Raw genomic sequence first — 23250 nt, forward strand, 5'->3', positions numbered from 1 at the left:
TAACAACTGAGCAAGTGGTATAGTGCCACTTGTATAATTTGAAGTTACTTGTTATATGTAGTACTAACTGATAACAGCTGAGCAAGTGGTATAGTGCCAGTGGTATAATTTGAAGTTACTTGTTATATGCAGTACTAACTGATAACAGCTGTACAAGTGGTATAGTGCCACTTGTATAATTTGAAGTTACTTGTTATATGTAGTACTAACTGATAACAACTGAGCAAGTGGTATAGTGCCACTTGTATAATTTGAAGTTACTTGTTATATGTAGTACTAACTGATAACAGCTGAGCAAGTGGTATAGTGCCACTTGTATAATTTGAAGTTACTTGTTATATGTAGTACTAACTGATAACAGCTGTACAAGTGGTATAGTGCCACTTGTATAATTTGAAGTTACTTGTTATATGTAGTACTAACTGATAACAACTGAGCAAGTGGTATAGTGCCACTTGTATAATTTGAAGTTACTTGTTATATGTAGTACTAACTGATAACAACTGAGCAAGTGGTATAGTGCCACTTGTATAATTTGAAGTTACTTGTTATATGCAGTACTAACTGATAACAACTGAGCAAGTGGTATAGTGCCACTTGTATAATTTGAAGTTACTTGTTATATGCAGTACTAACTGATAACAACTGAGCAAGTGGTATAGTGCCACTTGTATAATTTGAAGTTACTTGTTATATGCAGTACTAACTGATAACAACTGAGCAAGTGGTATAGTGCCACTTGTATAATTTGAAGTTACTTGTTATATGCAGTACTAACTGATAACAACTGAGCAAGTGGTATAGTGCCACTTGTATAAATTGAAGTTACTTGTTATATGCAGCACTTGTATAATAGCAACATGAGGTGGTGCTCAGGCATGAAGGCTTTTAACTGAAAAATTTCATGGTCGACCTATGTTGATTTTTTAAAATGGTACTTGTCAGTTGAGAGCACTCCCTAAAATTAGTAGTCACATGATCCTCTCGATAATGTTGTATTTTTTACGGAATATATTTTGACATAAAAGTTGTATTGAACTGCATAGGGTAATTAATGGTGGTGTATAACCTTAAGTACTAGAAGGTTGTCGTGAACACTTGATATGCATCTTGAATGCTTGTGTTTTATAGCGCCCTCATGAACGCTTGTGTTTTATAGCCATCGTGAACACTTGTGTTTTATAGCCATCACTTGTGTTTTATAGCCATCATGAACACTTGTGTTTTATAGCCATCATGAACGCTTGTGTTTTATAGCCATCGTGAACACTTGTGTTTTATAGCCATCACTTGTGTTTTATAGCCATCATGAACACTTGTGTTTTATAGCCATCATGAACGCTTGTGTTTTATAGCCATCTTGAACGCTTGTTTTTTATAGCCATCGCAATGTTACATTATGTGGCAGGGGTGGTCAGCACTGTAACTTTATTTTATTTATTTTTTCACAATTTTATTCACAAAAATCATGACAATAAGTGTCGCACAAAAATAAAGACATTTACAGTCCTATTGTAGAGAGATGAAAAGTGACATCATTTGATTATTATTGTTCAAGTTCAAAGAGACGAAAGTAAAAAAACACATACCATCTGTCAAATAAAAACATCAAAAAATTATTAAGTGTTATATTTGTTGTCTACAAAGTCTATGAAAATGAGTCTGCTGAATGCCCTGTCATCGACCTTATAGTCTGTCCCATCATTCTATGAAAACAAATTTTTTGTAAATAATTTCAGTTTGGTTTGACGTGAGAAGAAAAGTAAAAGTGTTTTGGAAATAACAAAAATATACTATTTATGTGTGCAATTTACAAATCAGTCGGCTCAGAAATAAATAACTTGTGATAAATTTCAGAGCATGAAAACAGGTGTTCCCTGTGGGACGAACTATAGCTTCTGATTTTGAAATCTGACAGCAGGTGTGATACATCTACCTTAGTACAGATGTGTCTTCTGGTGGCGGTGGTGATGACAATAATGGACATAAGCTGCTTATTATATATGTCAGTCATTAGTCACCGAGACAGCTTTAAATCCACGATTCCATTAGCATTAATAAACTGGCTGGGAGTGGGAATCTCATCTTGTTCGGTCGGCAGATTGCATGCACATCAAAGATGCTTGGGTCGTAGGATCGAATCAGTGTAGTTGACCTGGGTTTTTGTTCAGTTTTTTTTTTATATCAAACCAGTACTTCGTGGTTGGTATATCAAAGACAGTTATGTGTATATCAAAGGCAGTTATATGTGTATATGAAAGACAATTATATGTGTATATCAAAATCAGTTATATGTGTATATCAAACGCAGTTATATGTGTATACCACAGGCAGTTATATGTGTATATCACAGACAGTTATATGTGTATATCACAGGCAGATATATAAATATACCACAGGCAGTTATATGTGTATATCAAAGGTAGTTATATGTGTATATCAAAGGTAGTTATATGTGTATATCAAAGACAGTTATATGTGTATACCACATACAGTTATATGTGTATACCACAGACAGTTATATGTGTATATCATAGGCAGTTATATGTGTATAGCACAGACAGTTATATGTGTATACCACAGACAGTTATATGTGTATACCACAGACAGTTATATGTGTATATCACAGGCAGTTATATGTGTATATCAAAGGTAGCTATATGTGTATATCACAGGCAGTTATATGTGTGTATCAAAAACAGTTATATGTGTATATCAAAAGCAGTTATATGTGTAGATCCCCGGTAGTTATATGTGTATATCACAGGCAGTTATATGTGTATATCAAAGGTAGATATATGTGTATATCAAAGGTAGTTATATGTGTATATCAAAGACAATTATATGTGTATACCACAGGCAGTTAGTAAAGTTTGTTTTATTTAACGACGCCGCTAGAGCACATTGATTTTTTATCTTATCATCGGCTATTGGACGTCAAACATATGGTCATTCTGACACTGTTTTTAGAGGAAACCCGCTGTCGCCACATAGGCTACTCTTTTTATGACAGGCAGCAAGGGATCTTTTATTTGCGCTTCCCACAGGCAGGATAGCACAAACCATGGCCTTTGTTGAACCAGTTATGGATCACTGGTCGGTGCAAGTGGTTTACACCTACCCATTGAGCCTTGCGGAGCACTCACTCAGGGTTTGGAGTCGGTATCTGGATTAAAAATCCCATGCCTCGACTGGGATCCGAACCCAGTACCTACCAGCCTGTAGACCGATGGCCTGCCACGACGCCACCGAGGCCGGTACAGGCAGTTAGAGTCAGAGAATGTGTAATACACTCAGGATGAGTTATGGTGAACTGGATGGGACATTAAAACCCCCAGTCAGAGAATGTTATGGGGAATACAAAACTCAGGATGTGTAATAGTTTATGGGGAAGTGGATGGGACATTAAAACCCCCAGTCAGAGAATGTGTAATACACTCAGGATGAGTTATGGGGAAGTGGATGGGACTTTAAAACCCCCAGTCAGAGAATGTGTAATACACTCAGGATGAGTTATGGGGAAGTGGATGGGACGTTAAAACCCCCAGTCAGAGAATGTGTAATACACTCAGGATGAGTTATGGGGAAGTGGATGGGACATTAAAACCCCCAGTCAGAGAATGTGTAATACACTCAGGATGAGTTATGGGGAAGTGGATGGGACATTAAAACCCCCAGTCAGAGAATGTGTAATACACTCAGGATGAGTTATGGGGAAGTGGATGGGACGTTAAAACCCCCAGTCAGAGAATGTGTAATACACTCAGGATGAAATTTCTGAGGCGGGATGTAGCCCTGTGTTAAAGTGCTCACTTGATGCGCAGTCGGTTTGGTATTGATCCGCGTCGGTGGGCCCATTGGGCTATTTCTTGTTCCAGCCAGTGCACGACGACTGGTACATCAAAGACCATGCTATGTGCTATCCTGTCTGTGAGATGGTGCATATAAAATATCCCTTGCTACTACTAAGCTAGATCCCACTGTTTGCTTGGTATTAATGCATTTAGGTCACTTGTCTATTCTAGTTCAGTTTAATGAATATTTGTTGACAAGTACGCTGCCTGGCTTTTCTTGGTGATTAATGCTGTTATTGTTTGTTCCATCAAGTTGCAACACATAACACCTGCATGAGAAAACCAGTTTATAAAGAAGCATGCACTGGCTTTGTAACAACAGCAATGGTTTTCAGACATTTATACATGCATTTATAAATGTATATGTATATATATATATATGTGTGTATATATTTATATATATATATATTTGTGTGTGTGTGTGTGTGTGTGTGTGTGTGTGTACGTGTGCATGTGTCTGTGTGTGTGTGTCCCACACACACACACACACACCACACCTTTTGGCACCCTTGAGAAGTATCGTGAGCAGCCAAATTATCTTATGAAATTTAATAATTTGATTTTTAAAAGGGTTTCAAGGAAGGTTAAAATAAACAAATGAACAAAGACAAATGTTTTTTTTAATACATATTTTGTACCTACAATGTTTTTGTTTTGCTAAATGCCACACATACCTCAGAACATTAACTGGCGTTTCACCATCTATGGTAACATGTTAAACACCATTACAAAGTTGCAGTAACAAGGTACATTAAACTGGAATTGTTTTAAATATTAGTAACACTCAAGTAAAAATTGTAATTATTTCAAATATAGTCAAACCTGTATTATGCAACCACCAAAGGGTATACAAAAATTAGTTGTTTAAGGCAGGTGGCTGCTTAATACAGGTCAGTTTATATTGTAACAGATGATTTGGAAGAATAAAAATGTGGCCTCATAATACAAATGGCTACTTAATACAGGTGGCCACTAGAACAGGTTTGACTGTACTAGTATAACCATATACTTATTGTTTTAGAGATCTCTTTTTATGTAAATTGATCATTTTAAGTATCTGTACAGGGCCTGAAACGGCCAGTAATCAACTTGCCAAATGTGACCAAAGTCTTGTTTCGGTGATCTTCTTTCTATAACATATGATTCACTATTAATAATTGTATTGCATATATTTATTCCTAAAATTATGTTTGTGGTTTGCAAAATGGAACATATCGGCTTGACAATAATTTATGGTAATTTGCCAACATCCATTTATAAACATGGATTTTGTGGACCGAATATAGTTTGGTGTTGTCTTGATAAAAAAAAAGAAGACTTCCTGATCCAGTTCATAACCATTCAGAACATCTCATTGCAATATCATGCATGTTGGTCTCTTTGCTATCTAGAAGTGGTTCATCAGCTATCATGCATGTTGTTCTCTTTGCTATCTAGAAGTGGTTCATCAGCTATCATGTATGTTGTTCTCTTTGCTATCTAGAAGTGGTTCATCAGCTATCATGTATGTTGGTCTCTTTGCTATCTAGAAGTGGTTCATCAGTTATCATGTATGTTGTTCTCTTTGCTATCTAGAAGTGGTTCGTCAACCATCATATATGTTGTTCTCTTTGCTATCTAGAAGTGGTTCGTCAACCATCATGTGTGTTGTTCTCTTTGCTATCTAGAAGTGGTTCGTCAACTATCATGTGTGTTGGTCTCTTTGCTATCTAGAAGTGGTTCATCAAATACCATGTGTGTTGGTCTCTTTGCTATCTAGAAGTGGTTCATCAGCTATCATGTGTGTTGTTCTCTTTGCTATCTAGAAGTGGTTCATCAGCTATCATGTGTGTTGTTCTCTTTGCTATCTAGAAGTGGTTCGTCAACCATCATATATGTTGTTCTCTTTGCTATCTAGAAGTGGTTCGTCAACCATCATGTGTGTTGTTCTCTTTGCTATCTAGAAGTGGTTCGTCAACTATCATGTGTGTTGTTCTCTTTGCTATCTAGAAGTGGTTTATCAAATATCATGTGTGTTGGTCTCTTTGCTATCTAGAAGTGGTTCATCAAATATGTGTGTTGGTCTCTTTGCTATCTAGAAGTGGTTCATCGGCTATCATGTGTGTTGTTCTCTTTGCTATCTAGAAGTGGTTCATTGGCTATCATGTGTGTTGTTCTCTTTGCTATCTAGAAGTGGTTCATCGGCTATCATGTGTGTTGTTCTCTTTGCTATCTAGAAGTGGTTCATGAGCTATCATGTGTGTTCTCTTTGCTATCTAGAAGTGGTTCATCAAATATCATGTGTGTTGGTCTCTTTGCTATCTAGAAGTGGTTCATCAGCTATCATGTGTGTTGTTCTCTTTGCTATCTAGAAGTGGTTCATCAAATATCATGTGTGTTGTTCTCTTTGCTATCTAGAAGTGGTTCATCAGCTATCATGTGTGTTGGTCTCTTTGCTATCTAGAAGTGGTTCATCAACTATCATGTATGTTGGTCTCTTTGCTATCTAGAAGTGGTTCATCAACTATCATGTATGTTGGTCTCTTTGCTATCTAGAAGTGGTTCTTCAACTAGCAAGCATGTTGGTCTCTTTGCTATCTAGAAGTGGTTCTTCAAACATCATGTATGTTGGTCTCTTTGCTATCTAGAAATGGTTCTTCAAATATCATGTATGTTGGTTTCTTTGCTACCTAGAAGTGGTTCTTCAAATATCATGTATGTTGTTTTGTTTGCTATCTAGAAGTGGTTCGTCAACTATCGTGTATGTTGGTCTCTTTGCTATCTAGAAGTGGTTCGTCAACTATTGTGTATGTTGGTCTCTTTGCTATCTAGAAGTGGTTCATCAACTATCATGTATGTTGGTCTCTTTGCTATCTAGAAGTGGTTCATCAACTATCATGTATGTTGATCTCTTTGCTATCTAGAAGTGGTTCATCTACTATCATGTATGTTGGTCTCTTTGCTATCTAGAAGTGGTTCATCAAATCAATATTACTTTCTTGAAGCATATTTCATATGGTTACTTATATAATTGATAATTAAATCTTTTCAATTATTTAAAACAAACCTGAAATATGGATATTTCGTGTTTGGGTTACCTATAAAGCAAGTTTGGCTACCTATAAAGCAAGTTTGGCCACTGAAAATGAAAATTTAGTGACCCAGATATGTTCTTCTTTATTTTTTCTACTTTTGTTGAGTGTGGGGGGGGGGGGGGAGGCACCATACCTTTCTGCTGAGTTTCGAGCCCTGTCTGTATACCTGAGATATTTATATTTAAAAAAATTTAATGTTTCTTTTTGCAGCCATATGGTTTCATGGAGATGTCAGTGCCATATTCCAGCATAGAAGATGTACATATCATTTCACGGTGGGATGCAGGGCAGAAGTTCTGTATACGGATTACTATTCAAGACGGCTCTCTTCTGTTACAGGTTAGTCACCTCTCATCCTTTTTCTTCTTAGTTCAGTAACCGTGATTTGTCTCCAAACCTAAAATGAGAAATGAGACCAGTACAAAATACACCTGGTCGTGATAAGTATAGGGAAAGACCCGTTGTTCGTATTTATAAAGGTTTACCTGATCGGAAATTGTAACTCATTGGCTTTGTACATATATCATTTCACGTGACAGATAATTATACTCTTTGTATGTGTGTGTATATTAAGTACTCTCGTCTGACAAGGGATAGACGTCATATATTTTCTAGGTTCACTGGACTGATGTATGGTTTACAAAATCTGTGGTCACGATCTTGGAGAATTCATGAACAGAGCTTTGTGATGACAATGACTGTGTATAACAGACTTTCATTTTTGTTGTTTTTAGACACAGAAGAGTGAAATTTCAAACTCTTTAAAATGAGGAGGGGAAAATCTTGCATCTCAATAATATATAGTAGTGGTGACAGAAACTAAAACGTCCTTTGTATTTAATATATATTTATACTGGCGTAGGAAGCGGGGGGAGGGGTGCACGTACCCCCACTTTGTAGCAACAGTGATGGGTTTTTTATATATTTATACATATATTTATATGTCTGTGTGTGTGTGTGTGTGTGTGTGTGTGTGTGTGTGTGTGTGTGTGTGTGTGTGTGTGTGTGTGTGTGTGTGTGTTCCCCCTTAATTTTTTGGCACCTTCCTATGCCCGTGATTATGCTACAATACATAGTGACTGAACTGTAATGTTGTTCTTCATTTTGCAGTGATGTCATTAAGAATAGAAATAACGAATAACACTGTAATTATAGCAAGTTATTGTCCTATCATGTGACATAATTGGCTTGATTCACAAACCAAAGAATGACAATGATTTCATTTGTTTATAATAAATGTTAGCATTATACATTGGTCAGTATTATCTTATTATCAATCTCGAACAAGCTTATAAATGCATACATGACAGGATTGTCAGTTTAACACAAATTAGATTGTAAAAATATCAACATTCAGTCAGGAAGTATTTATTCTTTGTAATTCTATACTCCGCGACAATTTAATAAAAAGATGGTAAAAAAAATCACCAACTACCACCTACGAATGACATCCCTGCATTTAAAAAAAGAAGATTTTTTTTTTAAAGAAAGCCACAAAAACAATGCACTCAATATCTCAATTAGTGTTTAATTTTCTTTTTCTTTTCTTTTGATGACAGAATATCAAAGTTGAACTTAAAAGCTAGGGACACAAAATTGATCTTTTTCAGAGAAAATGTGTAAGGATAAAAATAATCACAGAACTTTCTTTAAAAATTGTATTAGTGCTTTGTTAGAAATGTGTAGAAATGTTATTTGTATTCATTAAATGTCGTGATCCATACAAGGAAAACTACAATCATCGATTTGTTCTTAATGTGGCTGAAGGAAATGGTATTCATTTATTGGCAATGCCATGTCATAAAAAAGATAAGTGTACAATATAGATCAAATTGTTCAGGTATTATAATGTGGCTGAAGGAAATGGTATTCATTTATTGGCAATGCCATGTCATAAAAAAGATAAGTGTACAATGTAGATCAAATTGTTCAGGTATTATAATTTTTGTATTATTTGTTTTACCAGTTTTCAGTATGGTGTGTACGCACTATATACCAGTGCACATAATGCACAGAAATCTACAAATCTATAAAAATCTAATTTATTTGTTTTTTATTATCCACACCCACTTCCGTATATGGTAATTTGTCATCTGTCAAATTTGATTACATTGTGGATGGATGAAAATAGAGCAGAAGTAGGGGTGGTCAATTCTGTTCACACTGGTCGAATGATTTCGGTACAATCGAATTTGATGGACAATGAACAACGTGTGTAGAAGCTGGTGCAGATGAAATAAAATACATAAATTTGATCACAGATTTACAATTCCCATTGAGTCTAGAGCAGAGGTGCAGAAATAGAAAATATTTAACTGTCCCTCTGGACCAGAACTAACTCATATTTACTAGCCTAGCTATATAAAGAACAATATATTATTAACAATATTATAATATACAGTGTCTTCACTTCAAATGATATACATATATATATATATATATATATATATATATATATATATATATATATATATATAATAATATATATAGATATATTGACAAAACATTTAGTCTTATTCAGCTTACCGTACTAGCACAACAGCAATGCTATATGACCCTGTGTCATAACCTCCATTGTAGAATTATCTCCCCTTGTTGGATGTATGACATACACCCACGCATGGGCAGACCATATATCCTTGTTATTGATCTGCAGTACCACATTGCAGTTGTTTTCGTGTTAGCTCTTGAAAACATTTGTAAATTTGTGTATTAAATTGTAATTTATTTTATTTTCTGTTACGTTTTCTTCTACTCCTTCATATGAGATCGGTTAGGGCTTCCTCTGACTCGAACCGGTTGGTTGTGTTAGACCGTGGGCCCACAATAACCCCCCCCCCCCCCCCCCCCCCCCCCAATAGGGATTTTTCAAGATGAGTATATCTTTGAAGCCTATCCATAGACATATTCAAATCAGCTTGTCTGCAGGCAATCTGTTGGTGGGTGTGCCTGTAGGGCACGTTTGAGTGTAGGCACCCTATTTATTTTTAACAGGGCAAATTTCTGATCAAGGTGAATGTTCCACATAATTTTCAAAAATATATGTGCACAGCTCTGATCATGGGTACCAAAAGTGTTACATGAAGGTCAAAAATTAAAAATTGTTCAATCATGATATTTATTGTATTAATTGTAAGAGTTATGAATATACTACATACATTTTTATAAAGTCGACCCTGGAGATGTGTACTTTGACTTTGAGAGGATGTGAAATACACTGAACTGAGAAAGTTATGCATATAACATGGTGTCCTTGATCTGTATATTAACAAGTTGTTAAAGGCAGAAAAAAACCAAAATGACACAAAGAACACTTGAAATGAAGTTTCTTTTATTCAAAGCATTTAATTTTAATAACTTTCTTGTAAAACAACATTTGAAAAAAAAGAGAAAGAAAAAAAGACGCAGTTATATGCGGAACAAGAAACATTTAACTTTTTATGGTTAAATTTTTTTTCAAAATTTTGATAGGATACTGGGAGAAAGGAATGATCCTATATACAAAGCAGTGTTATTGCATGCATTTAGCCAATATCCCGTTTCTGTAAAGTAAGAAATTTGATTTAAACAAGATATGTTCCGCATATAACTTGGACACAATAAAGCAAAAATGACAATTTACTGAACACAAAAAACTTAATTCAATACTTCAGCCTAGGAAATCATCATTACTTATCCCCAGTATTACTGATAAATTCAAAACATAACTTTATTTATACTTAGGCCATATTGCAATTGAAATATCAGCATTCAATTGAAATATCAGTATTCAGAACATTTCACCAATTTGTGTACATACAATAAAAATTAATTGCATGGTATAACAAGTGTAGGGATATAATATAAGAATATCAGTATAATTATTATCAGTAGTACTAATGATCATTGCTAAGAAATCTATTTTTACTGTGTTATTATAACGCTCATCGATTAATGCTGTGTCATTGTAATCAAGATGGATTGGAATGCTTAATTTTAAAAACTACAAGACAGCTGCAAGGATGATATTAGAGAACCTTTCTCCCCCCAACTACTTAAACAGTTAAATAGAAGTGGAGATAGTGTGGTCCAATGGTGAGGGTGAGGGAGCTAGGTTGGCATCTGGAGGCCTTTGACTTTTGGCATTTCGTGATGTGACCGACATGTTGCACACACTCCAAGGCCCAGTGAGGTCTGTGTGCAGGCAGGTACCATCATCTTCTCTGCATCCTGAGCAAAAACATGACCGTTCCCGAACAGATACCACATATGGCTGAATGCCTGTAATGCAGTGAAGCTTTCTGGTGTTTTTCAGTGCTTTTGTCGATGTACGATCAGGTCGCTCTCTGACAATGGATTCCTTTTCCACAAAAATGAAACGTCGTTTTGTATGATGGTGACCATCTGTTCTTGACAGACAAAGTCTTTTCTTGCACATGTCAAATAGGTTGCAAGGTGATGCAACTTCATCCTGTCTAGATTCAACTGCTCTCGCGACAGACTTTTTTATGACCCCATCTCACGGTCGCATGGACCCTTTCCATGCCTGCTCCCGAAGAAGTGACATTCTTGTTTGATTCCAAGATCTTCTGTGGCATAAGAGCAGTCTATAAATGCAATTCTGTTTTTATACTGGGTTGGTGCTCCATCTGAAAATTGCACAAGTCGGTTGAAGTCAACACCCTCCTCCTTCAGCAACAGCACAGACGAGTTCACAAAATGGTGGACGGCATGGTGATCGTGGGTGAGGTCATTACTGATGAAGATGATCGAATCTGTGATAACCTCCGAACAGTTTTCAACAGAACAGTTGTAAGTGGCAACCACGGGGTGTATAGTACACTGCGTGTTGTTCCAGTGGCAACCCTGTGGTGCATCCTGAGGTCTACAAGTGTAATTTTCTGCAAAATCTTCACAAAAGATGACAGTGTTGGCTGGGCACTTGCTTGTCACACACTTGTATTGACTGAACTGCCACTTGGCGTTGAATATATGTGCAGAGAAGGGAGCCAGATCTTCTGCTAGTGCCTCCACTAGGCCCCCAAACGTGGACTCATGTTTGACTTTCATTAGGCGAGTCCTGCCTTGTCCTATCTGGGCTTGCTCCCACTGGAACCAAACAGTTGGACGAGATCTCTGTGTTGGGAGAACACTATCCAGGTGACGGGATAGTGCCCGTGTCCCACAGCTTGTACAGTGCCTATCCAAGCAGTTCTTTCTGTAATCGCCCTAAGGCACTTTGGGACAGAGGGTGAGTCTAGATGCCTCGTACCGGTCCTGTATGTGAATGTTTTGCTCTATGGTCGCATTCAATGACTTTAACTTTAAGTCCACATAAGCACAATATTCGCACAAGCATTCCCAATACTTGTGCGACGTGAATGGGAGCACTGTTTTGGGTCGGTGGCATTTGAAAGCACTAAAGCTTACTTTTGGCCCGTAAGTCTCAGTGTATTTCTGGAAAGTTGTTGAAAGTGACGACTCTAAGACTTTTCTTGACTGTACCACACCCCCTTGGACAGATGCGCTGCGAGCATCGGGCAGGTCTTTACTTATGTTCCCATCGTTGAAGAACATCTGGATTTCGTTCAGTGTCTGCTGGGACAGCATCTTTTCTCGTCTTTCGGTGGTCCTCCCAACCAATTCTGTTCGAGTCTCTCAAAACCTTTCATTGCATCTTTTTGCTAACGCCAAAGTAATGAGCAGCAGCTTTGTTTTTGACAGTCACTGCCATTGCCAATGTCCGTTTAAGGCGGAGGTCCTTCAAACTCCTCCGTACGGACAATTTCCGGAGTACTCCCTGGAAACTTGCAGAAATGGTGCTATCAAAGTTGAGTTTCTTCTTTGAATGTGGACTGCAGACCCCAAGTCGCCTGTTCACGGCACCTTTGGTGGATGGGCTCAGTCCTTGGATACCAGCAGCAATAACTTCTGCTCGCACAGAAGAATCAGCTGGAAGGGCATTGAGAAAAACCTTTTTGAATCTATGATTGGCAACGCGCTGTGCAGATGCTTTTTGTCCATATGAATTTTCTATTAAAACAGCAGGTGAACTCTTCTGGTTTTGGCAGCTGTAGACGACTTCTTTGCAGCGTACAAATCCCTCCTGCATTTATTCTCTGCGGTCTTTTTTTGTCTGCTCATGTTCTGCCTCTGTAACTGCTTTTCCTTGCGCCACCTTTTTCTGTCTTGTTCCTGGGTTTTCCTAGTTTTGCGGACTTTTGCTTCACCTCCATCGCGCATTTTGCATCTCTCCCTGTACTGTCTCTGTCTCTCCCTCTGTAACTCTCTGTTTCTCTGTACTGCTTCATCGGTTCTCCTCGAGTAATATTCTTTGAAGCGTTTCTTCTCACACTCTCTATGAAGTTTCAGTATTTCTGGGTTTTCTTTTAACCTCTCCCTATAGTTCCTAGATATTTCTTTTCTAGTTTTCCTCTTTTTTTGCACACTCAGCGGTGTCCTGGGTTGCAGCAGTTGTTCTTTTAGGCCGAAGAGTCCTGGTCAGTTCAGACGTTTCCTCCATTGTCCTATGGACAGTTGTCAATATATCTGAAAAGGCAAAATACATACAAATGAAAAATGTGTCGGCAAAACAGGTAAATGATATCAGCTAAAACAGTTAGAATTTCTGTACTATGGAAATATTATGCAACCTAAATCATTAAAATGTATATGTTTTAATTTTATGTTAAAAACAGAACTCTTACTATGGCTGAAACGCAGACCAGTCCCTTTAATTTCCGAAGTATGTGATTTTGTGTACATTGCGAAATGATCAAAGGGAATTGTCATTAAACTTTTTCGAGACTTTCTATTGACTGCGATGCTGATTTCAAACCGATTACCGTGTATCTTTTACACACTAGCAATGTAGGCCCATTATCTTGTTATTATTTTATTTTTTTTTAAAGTGATATTAGGACACACGTCTTTTTAAAATTTTCTGACAAATGATTACAGACATGGGAAAAGTTAAAGCTGGGCATAATTGCTCACTTTTGTCAGAATGTTATGCATATAACAGAGACAGCAAAGCATCTGTCAAAGTTATCAGCGCAACCAAAAATAATAATTCTATAAAATTATCTTAAATAATACATTCTATATTCAACTAAGCAAAATGTCTGCATCAAGTATGGAATTAAAAAACAACATACTAAGCTAAATCCAATCAAGGAAGTTTGAAACAACTAAAATGGTTTGCCTGTAGTTTCGTAGATAACACAAACACACAAAACAATCATGATCATCAATAGGTTTTGTGTCCACATGATCAGGGCTTACTCTTCATTGGCAAATTAGCCATCTGCTAACTTTATACAAAGTGGCTACAACATTTAATATTTAGCTAATAAAATTTTCTTTTAGTTGGCCACTTTTGAATGTCCAAGGAATGTGTGAAAATTGGCTAAATGCTATTTGTTCCCCGGGTATATGCAAAACAGATTTCAAATTGTTTGTGCAATCAAAAGAAAAAAAAACACCCAATAATTAAAATCATACACCAACATTTTCACTCTACACACCTCATCATTATAATTAAATCAGAAGCTGGTCAGTTTTGTACATAACAATCTGACCTAAAATTTGGTGTCTTAGTTATATGCAAAACACAGACTTATAAGAGAAGGTGTAAACATAACTTTATCTGGATTTGTTTTTTTTGTTGTCTGGTCCTGAATTGTATTGATGATATGAATAAAGACATGGGAAAAGTTAAAGCTGGGTATAATTGCTCACTTTTGTCAAAATGTTATGCATATAACAGAGACAGCAAAGCATCTGTCAAAGTTATCAGCGTTACCAAAAATAATAATTCTATAAAATTATCTTAAATAATACATTCTATATTCAACTAAGCAAAATGTCTGCATCAAGTATGGAATTAAAAAACAACATACAAAGCTAAATCCAATCAAGGAAGTTTGAAACAGCTAAAATGGTTTGCCTGTAGTTCCGTAGATAACACAGACACACAAAACAATCATGATCATCAATAGGTTTTGTGTCCACATGATCAGGGCTTACTCTCCATTGGCAAATTAGCCATCTGCTAACTTTATACAAAGTGGCTACAACATTTAATATTTAGCTAATAAAATTTTCTTTTGGTTAGCCACTTTTGAATAATGTCCAAGGAATGTGTGAAAATTGGCTAAATGCTATTTGTTCCCCAGGTATATGCAAAACAGATTTCAAATTGTTTGCACAATCAAAAGAAAAAATAATTAAAACCATTTTCACTCTACACACTTTCATCAAATCAGAAGCTGGTCAGTTTTGTACATGTATACATGTATAACAATCACCTAAAATTTGGTGTCTTAGTTATATGCAAAACAACACAGACATATAAGAATAAAAGATGTTAACAAAACTTCATTCTGGATTTTGTTTGGTGCTGAACTTTAATAATAATACTAATAACAACAAATTGGTTAAGTTAAAAACGAGCTTAATTGCTCACTTTTGTCGAAACGTTCTGCATATAACAGAGACTGCAAAGCATCTGTGTCAAAGTTATCTGCGCTACCAAAAATAATAATTCTATAAAATGATCCTAAGTGTTACATTCTATATACATGTAGGCAAAATATCAGCATCAAATACAAACTTAAAAACAAAAATATACGCCAAATCCAACCATAAAAGTCTAAAACAGTTAAAATGGTTTGCCGGCAGTACCGTAGCTAACATGGACACGCGACAATCAAGACCGACGAATGGTTTTACGTCCACGTGATCAGAGCTTAGCCGGTAGGTAATACCGGTATAATTATAAGAAAATATGTCATCAAAATTTCATATCTGGATTTTGTGTGGTGCTGACTTTAATAACAGTACTAAATAACAATTGGGGAAAGGCAAAAAACAAGCTTATTGCTCACTTTTGTCAAAACGTTCTGCATATAACAGAGACTGTAAAGTATCTGTGTCAAAGTTATCAGCGCTACCAAAAATAATAATTCTATAAAATGATCCTAAATAATACATTCTATACTCATATAGTCAAAATATCTGCATCAAGTACAAAATTTAAAATCAAAATACTAAGCTAAATCCGATCATAAAAGTCTCAAATAGCTAAAATGGTTTGCCGGTAGTACCGTTAATAACACGGACACGCACGACAATCATGGCCGACAAGAGGTTTTGTGTCCACGTGATATGTGAAACCGATTTTATAAATTTGCTTTCGTAATCAAAAGATATCTGTCAAAAGACAAAATCAAACAGCTAATCGATATTTTAATTCTAAACACTTCAACATTATTGTACTACAGGAGCAGGTCAGATGTGTAACAATGAGTTATTGAGAGAAAATAAAACTGCTATGCTCAAACTGTGTCAAAGGTCAGCCCAAACCCACGTGGCAATCGACCGTGTAAACTGTTCGCTTTTTTAACTAAATCAATTTTAACTTGTAAATAACCTTTATCAACAATAATATTTTAATGTCTTACCTTTGTTTTTGCTGAAAATCAAACTGTAGGAGACAAACTTGGCAAAGTGTAGACCGTAGACACCTTTCGTTCCGCAGATAACGTTTATACCTCGACACAGACGCGAACAAAACAAGCACTTTTTTCAAATCTTCAGCTTTATGTACGCATTGTTTATCGATGTCACAGTGTTTGGTGCACAAAAGCCATGACGATAAATGACATATTACAGTTATGCACCAAGTATATCGAGTGCTTGGTATGTTAAATTCCGCATATAACGTTCCGGACACGAAATGTATACCAATGAAAATAAACGAAGCTTTTCTTCTTCATAAAACTTTGTAGTCAGATTAAAACTCACCATGTATAGTTTAAAGTATGTAAAAATGGTTGCTGGCAATTTTATAACATAATATGTTTTTTTAGGACTGCTTTTGTCTTCATGACATGCAGACGTTTTTTTGGACACAACCAGTTATATACGTGACTCGGATTTCCCAATGTAATATTTTTCTAATTACTTTTTTTATTTTATATAAGCCTTTGGGTTATATGTTGACTTGGTATAATATCCGCTCGGTCCCCTCCATTATTATTTTTAGTTAGGGTTAGGGGTTAGGGTTAGGGTTGGGGTTGGGGTTGGGGTTGGGGTTGGGGTCAGGGTCGGGGTCGGGGTCGGGGTTAAGGTTAGGGTTGGGGTTAGGGTTAGGGGAGGGGGGGACCGGGCGGATATTTTTCCGTTGACTTACCATTTATAAGTAAACAACAACTTTTATTTGGTTTTACTAACCTTTCCTAAGTGACAATTAACCATGTGGGGGAAAATGTGATTATAATGTAACAAAATGGCGGTGTAAAAAAGCCCCCTTTTTAAAACTTTATTGCTGTTTATCAAGAAACGGTAAAACACTAATAGTTCATTTTGATTTTTTAAGGTTATTGAATTGTTACTTTAATGATGTGTGTGCAAAAGAAACCTGTTCGGTTAATTTTACCATAGCTAATTAAATTTGATATAGACTGGTAACAAAGGTACCCATGATCTAGGCTGTACACATATGAAAATAATTCTGGACTATATCACTGCTTTTACTTTAAAGCTGGGTTACTGGTGAATGTATTCCACCAAAACAAAATACATTTTTGGCATCTGACTAAGTATAGTGAGTCAATGAATTTGAAATGTCCTGAGTATTACAAACATAGTATATGAAAAAAAGGCATGGCAATGTTGAAGTTCTCATCCAGACATATTTTGAACAGGTTTAAGACCAAATTATGAATGCTATTCATGCTAAATTACATGTTCATAACAACAAACCACAAAGCAATGCAATATATGTGGTATGGATATAGTACCGGGGGTATACTCACCAGCAAAAGTTACACAGTTCCCGATATACGTAATTCTCTATGTACATGTGTATATACACATACCGTACCTAAAACATTCTGATCCTTTTATTATTGTATTGTATTTAATATCTGAAGGCAGCATTACTTAAATATGGTGCAGTACATTTACATGGATATTTTGAATATTTTTATATTACACACAAGTCTTACAAACATAAAAAGTGAATTTACATACCATTCTAGGCAAGTCTGCATTACATATACAATTTATCTATCTCACAACAGTTCATCTTACAATAGCTAGTTTTTTGTTGCTTTTTGTAATATTTTAGAATTGCAGTTCTATTTATATTATGCTTGACTTATGTTTTGGTGTATATAATTGAAATCTACATAGAATATTGTCATCAGGCAAATATCTAGCACTATAAAAATCTAACTTTCATTCCCAATTTTCAATCATTTTATGTGATCCAAATATGATATATGTGAAGTTTACAATTTTCTATTTCTACATCCTTTCTTTTATTCTATAAAGTAGATGTTAATAACAATTACAAAACAATATAATATGAGGTATGAATAATAATATACTTCTCAAAATAAGTTACTAGTAAAGCAATTCCAGAAATGTATTAATTTCTATGTATACACATACTTACGATTGCCTGAAGCTTTTATTATAATAAAAAAAAATTGACCTGGCTTTTTTCTATAACATATTGAGGCTTCATTATTCAAATATGGTTAAGTATATGGAGTTTATATACTATGTTCACAAATTTATGAAGATGTCCCTCTGTTCTTAGTACCAGCCAATTATAAGTACCTTTCCTCGGCATATGTGTTAAAACATTTACAATTCAACTATCTCACAGAAGCTTGTACTATTTTTAAAAACATATTTGTATTTAAATTGTGCTTAATTTATGCTTAGGTTTATATAATTGACATCAGATATAGTCATCAGGCATATCTAGTACTTGACTTTCTTTCCTATTTCAGTCTTATCATCTGACTCAAATATAATGTCTATTATGTTCACAATATCTGTAATTTCTTATTTTTCCTCTGGGCCTTTGCTCTGGTTCCTCCCTCAATATGTCAACAGCTCTTGCATTATCAGATCACAAACCATCCAATTCATCTTCAGTATTTCTTTGGACATTTCTCAGCCATTTCTATGTGGTTGAGGAATACCCTGGACTTTGTGTGTGATATGACTAATACCATATGAGACCATGGCAATTTGCTCTCTTCCAATTTGCTCTATTGGTACAGCATATTTTCAGGGAATATCTACTGGATGGAAGGTTTGCAACTAATCCACAGTAGCATAATAACAGCATTTGTGGTTTGGCACTAAATTTAAATTTTGCATAAAACTACAAACTTGTCTAAAATATAACTTAGCACCCTATAAATATGTCAAAATGACAATAAAAATCAAGTTCTTTACAAATTTGAGTTTTCAGAATTTCATACATGAAAAATTAACTATGTTAATGGAAACTAAAGACATTAACCCACTATTGACACGTTATTTTTAATATAAAAATAAATTGCTATTAAAATCTTAATTCAGGTTGCATATATATAACACCATATTTAAGAGCAGTTGTATATGGCAAGTCAAATACCATGTAAAAAGAAATTATTGAAATATTTAGTATGAATTATAGGCCAAAACCAACTTTTCCTCAGTGCTAACTTTGATTCAAACTCCATTCAGAGCCATGTACAGTGATTAGTGTCAAGGTCAAGGTCATTGTGAACTTGCGTGGTCCAATGACAGCTAATTAATCAACCAGTATAGTTTAATTAAATAAAATCACAAAATCATAATATTTTTTATTATGCACTGAATATGTGCTATAGGGTGTATACTACCAAATCAAATCCCATAAACGACAATAGTAACATATGTGGCTAAAACTCCTACCTACAACGTATCAATCGACATAAACGCCACGGATATAAATACTACCACCCCTCACCCTTAAAGTGAATCACAAAAAAGTGGGTGTCAAGCTGCTCATTTCTGAGATAACGGGTAGCGTCTATGACTACCCTAGTTCCGCACAAAATTTGAGTACTTTTTTTTACAGGTACCCCATACATTTTCCAAGCACAAGGCTATTTGACCAAGTGGAGAGGGGTCGCCAGTTACAGTGGTAACGGGGGCGTCAGTCGGGGGGGAGAGCGGTCGCCAGTTACAGTGATAACGAGGGCGTCAGTCGGGGGGGAGAGTGGTCGCCAGTTACAGTGATAACGAGGGCGTCAGTCGGGGGGGAGAGCGGTCGCCAGTTACAGTGGTAACGGGGGGAATCAGTCGGGGGGAGAGTGGTCGCCAGTTACAGTGGTAACAGGGGCATCAGTCAGGGGGGGCACCAGTCGGGGGGAGAGCGGTTGCCTATTACAGTGGTAACGGGGGCGTCAGTCGGGGGAGCGCGGTTGGAAGTTACAGTGGTAATGGGGGGCATCAGTCGGGGGGAGAGTGGTCGCCAGTTACAGTGGTAACAGGGGGGGCATCAGTCGGGGGAGAGTGGTCACCAGTTACAGTGGTAACGGGGGGGGCGTCAGTCGGGGGGAGAGCGGTTGCCTGTTACAGTGGTAACGGGGGCGTCAGTCGGGGGGAGCGTGGTCAGTCGAGGGGAGCGTGGTCGCCAGTTACAGTGGTAACGGGGCATCAGTCAGGGGGAGCACGGTCGCCAGTTACAGTGGTAACGGGGGCGTCAGTCAGGGGGAGCACGGTCGCCAGTTACAGTGGTAACAGGGGCATCAGTCGGGGGGAGAGCGGTCGCCTGTTACAGTGGTAACGGGGGCGTCAGTTGGGGGGAGAGTGGTCGCCAGTTACAGTGGTAACAGGGGCATCAGTCGGGGGGGCATCAGTCGGGGAAGAGTGGTCGCCTATTACAGTGGTAACGGGGGCGTCAGTCGGGGGGAGCACGGTTGGAAGTTACAGTGGTAACAGGGGGGCATCAGTTGTGGGGAGAGCGGTCACCAGTTACAGTGATAACGGGGGTGTCAGTCGGGGGGAGAGCGGTCGCCAGTTACAGTGGTAACAGGGGCGTCAGTCGGGGGAGGGGGAGCACAGTCGCCAGTTACACTGGTAATGGGGGGCATCAGTCAGGTGTGAGCGGTCACCAGTTACAGTGGTAACGGGGGGGGCGTCAGTCAGGGGGGCATCAGTCGGGGGGAGAGCGGTCACCTGTTACTGTGGTAACAGGGGGGGCATCAGTCAGGGGGGCATCAGTCGGGGGGAGAGCGGTCACCTGTTACAGTGGTAACGGGGTCGTCAGTCGGGGGAGAGTGGTTGCCAGTTACAGTGGTAACGGGGGGAAATCAGTCGGGGGGAGAGTGGTCGCCAGTTACAGTGGTAACAGGGGCATCAGTCAGGGGGGGCACCAGTCGGGGGGAGAGCGGTTGCCTATTACAGTGGTAACGGGGGCGTCAGTCGGGGGAGCGCGGTTGGAAGTTACAGTGGTAATGGGGGGCATCAGTTGGGGGGAGAGTGGTCGCCAGTTACAGTGGTAACGGGGGGCATCAGTCGGGGGGGGGAGCACGGTCGCCAGTTACAGTGGTAATGGGGGGCATCAGTCAAGGGAGCATGGTCGCCAGTTACAGTGGTAACAGGGGCGTCAGTCGGGGGGAGAGTGGTCGCCAGTTACAGTGGTAATGGGGGTGTCAGTTGGGGGGGGGGAACGCGGTCAGTCGAGGGGAGCATGGAAGCCAGTTACAGTGGTAATGGGGGGCATCAGTTGGGGGGAGAGTGGTCGCCAGTTACAGTGGTAACGGGGGGCATCAGTCGGGGGGGGGAGCACAGTCGCCAGTTACAGTGGTAATGGGGGGCATCAGTCGGGGGAGCATGGTCGCCAGTTAAAGTGGTAACAGGGGTGTCAGTCGGGGGGAGAGTGGTCGCCAGTTACAGTGGTAACGGGGGGCATCAGTCGGGGGGAGAGTGGTCGCCAGTTACAGTGGTAACGGGGGCATCAGTTGGGGGGGCATCAGTCGGGGGGAGAGCGGTCGCCAGTTACAGTGGTAACGGGGGACATCAGTCAGGGGGAGCGCGGTCGCCAGTTACAGTGGTAACGGGGGACATCAGTCAGGGGGAGCACGGTCGCCAGTTACAGTGGTAACGGGGCATCAGTCATGGGGAGCACGGTCGCCAGTTACAGTGGTAACGGGGCATCAGTCGGGGGAAGCACGGTCGCCAGTTACAGTAGTAACGGGGGCGTCAGTCAGGGGGGAGAGCGGTCGCCAGTTACAGTGGTAACGGGGGCGTCAGTCGGGGGGAGAGCGGTCGCCAGTTACAGTGGTAACAGGGGCATCAGTCAGGGGGAGCACGGTCGCCAGTTGCAGTGGTAATGGGGGCACCAGTCGGGGGGAGCGTGGTCACCAGTTACAGTGGTAATGGGGGCATCAGTCGGGGTGAGCGCGGTCGCCAGTTACAGTGTTAACGGGGACTCCCATCGCACTGATGGATGCCGGGTTAACAGTCCCTCTGTGGAGGATTTGATTAGCTCAAGAACAACATCATGGTGCCATTCTTCCTACCAGACTTCTGGTGGAGGGTTGGTCATGGCACCTGAAGACGCTGTTTCGACCAACGTGCCTCTCGGCGTTACTTTGATGATTGCGCCTCTCGCCACTACTTTGATGATCGCGAAGCCGCTCAGCCTGATTTGGTCGCAGAGCCATTCGACATTGTTTCAGGTGTGACACCAGTTGGCATCACTTTGGTAGCTGGGGTGCCGGTGCAGCGCCATCAGCATTTGGGTCACTCTAGTGTGACTGCGTCATCTGTGTTGACTAATCCTCATATGGTCCGCTAGGTCCAGAACTCCGCGCAAGATCCAAATTTTCGGATGACACGGTTCATCCAATGCCATCAGTCCCGTTGTCAGCTTCGGCAGGGATCCGGGAGACTGTGGCTTTCTTGGGGGCACCTTAGTCTATACCGATGGTCAACCCAGACCTGTACGATCGGGATAGAGGTTCCAGGCATTATCCCTTGACTGTGCAGGCAGAGTCTTATGTTCAGGGTCCGATGTCTTCTGGTCGCCCTCAGGGGCGGACACGGGGGAACCATGTTTCTATTTTTGAAAGTTTCATGGCCTGGATGGACCAGTTTGCAGATTCGGGCATGCCACATCATCCTACCCATGCAGTTTTGTTTCCGTTGGGGTTGGCGCATGGCGCATCGTTTGAGAAGGTGTCTTCTTTGGACAGGGAGTTTCCCCCCGAATCGGTGTCTGGTTTGGGGGAAGGGTTGGCACCGGGGTTGATGATTGGGGAGGTTCCCACTCTGTTCGATGCCAGAGGGGTATTATGATTACCAGGCCGTGCTCGGTTTTATACGGGACCAAGTCTGACTGGTGTGCCCAGGTGCAATTGTCGGAGGAGGCTGTTCCTTCATACCAGGGTGTTTCTTTTGGAAACAGACCCTTAGCGACGGACATTCCATGGCAAGATTTAGGCTTGCTGTTAGCGCACGAGGTGTACGAATCTTGGGTGACAGATTGCACCATTTTGTTCATC

General features: G+C 39.1%; 1 protein-coding gene across 1 annotated transcript in view; it reads left to right on the forward strand.

Annotated features, from left to right (window-relative positions):
• The window catches only part of LOC121388993 (C-Maf-inducing protein-like), a 109905-nt gene that overhangs the window by 61800 nt on the left and 24855 nt on the right, over nucleotides 1–23250 (forward strand). The window contains exon 2 of the mRNA XM_041520579.1: nucleotides 7139–7267. Coding sequence (XP_041376513.1) covers nucleotides 7139–7267 — 129 coding nt within the window. The remainder of the gene's footprint in view (nucleotides 1–7138; nucleotides 7268–23250) is intronic.

Source organism: Gigantopelta aegis, chromosome 14 (assembly GCF_016097555.1).
Source record: "Gigantopelta aegis isolate Gae_Host chromosome 14, Gae_host_genome, whole genome shotgun sequence".
Lineage (NCBI taxonomy): Eukaryota > Metazoa > Mollusca > Gastropoda > Neomphalida > Peltospiridae > Gigantopelta > Gigantopelta aegis.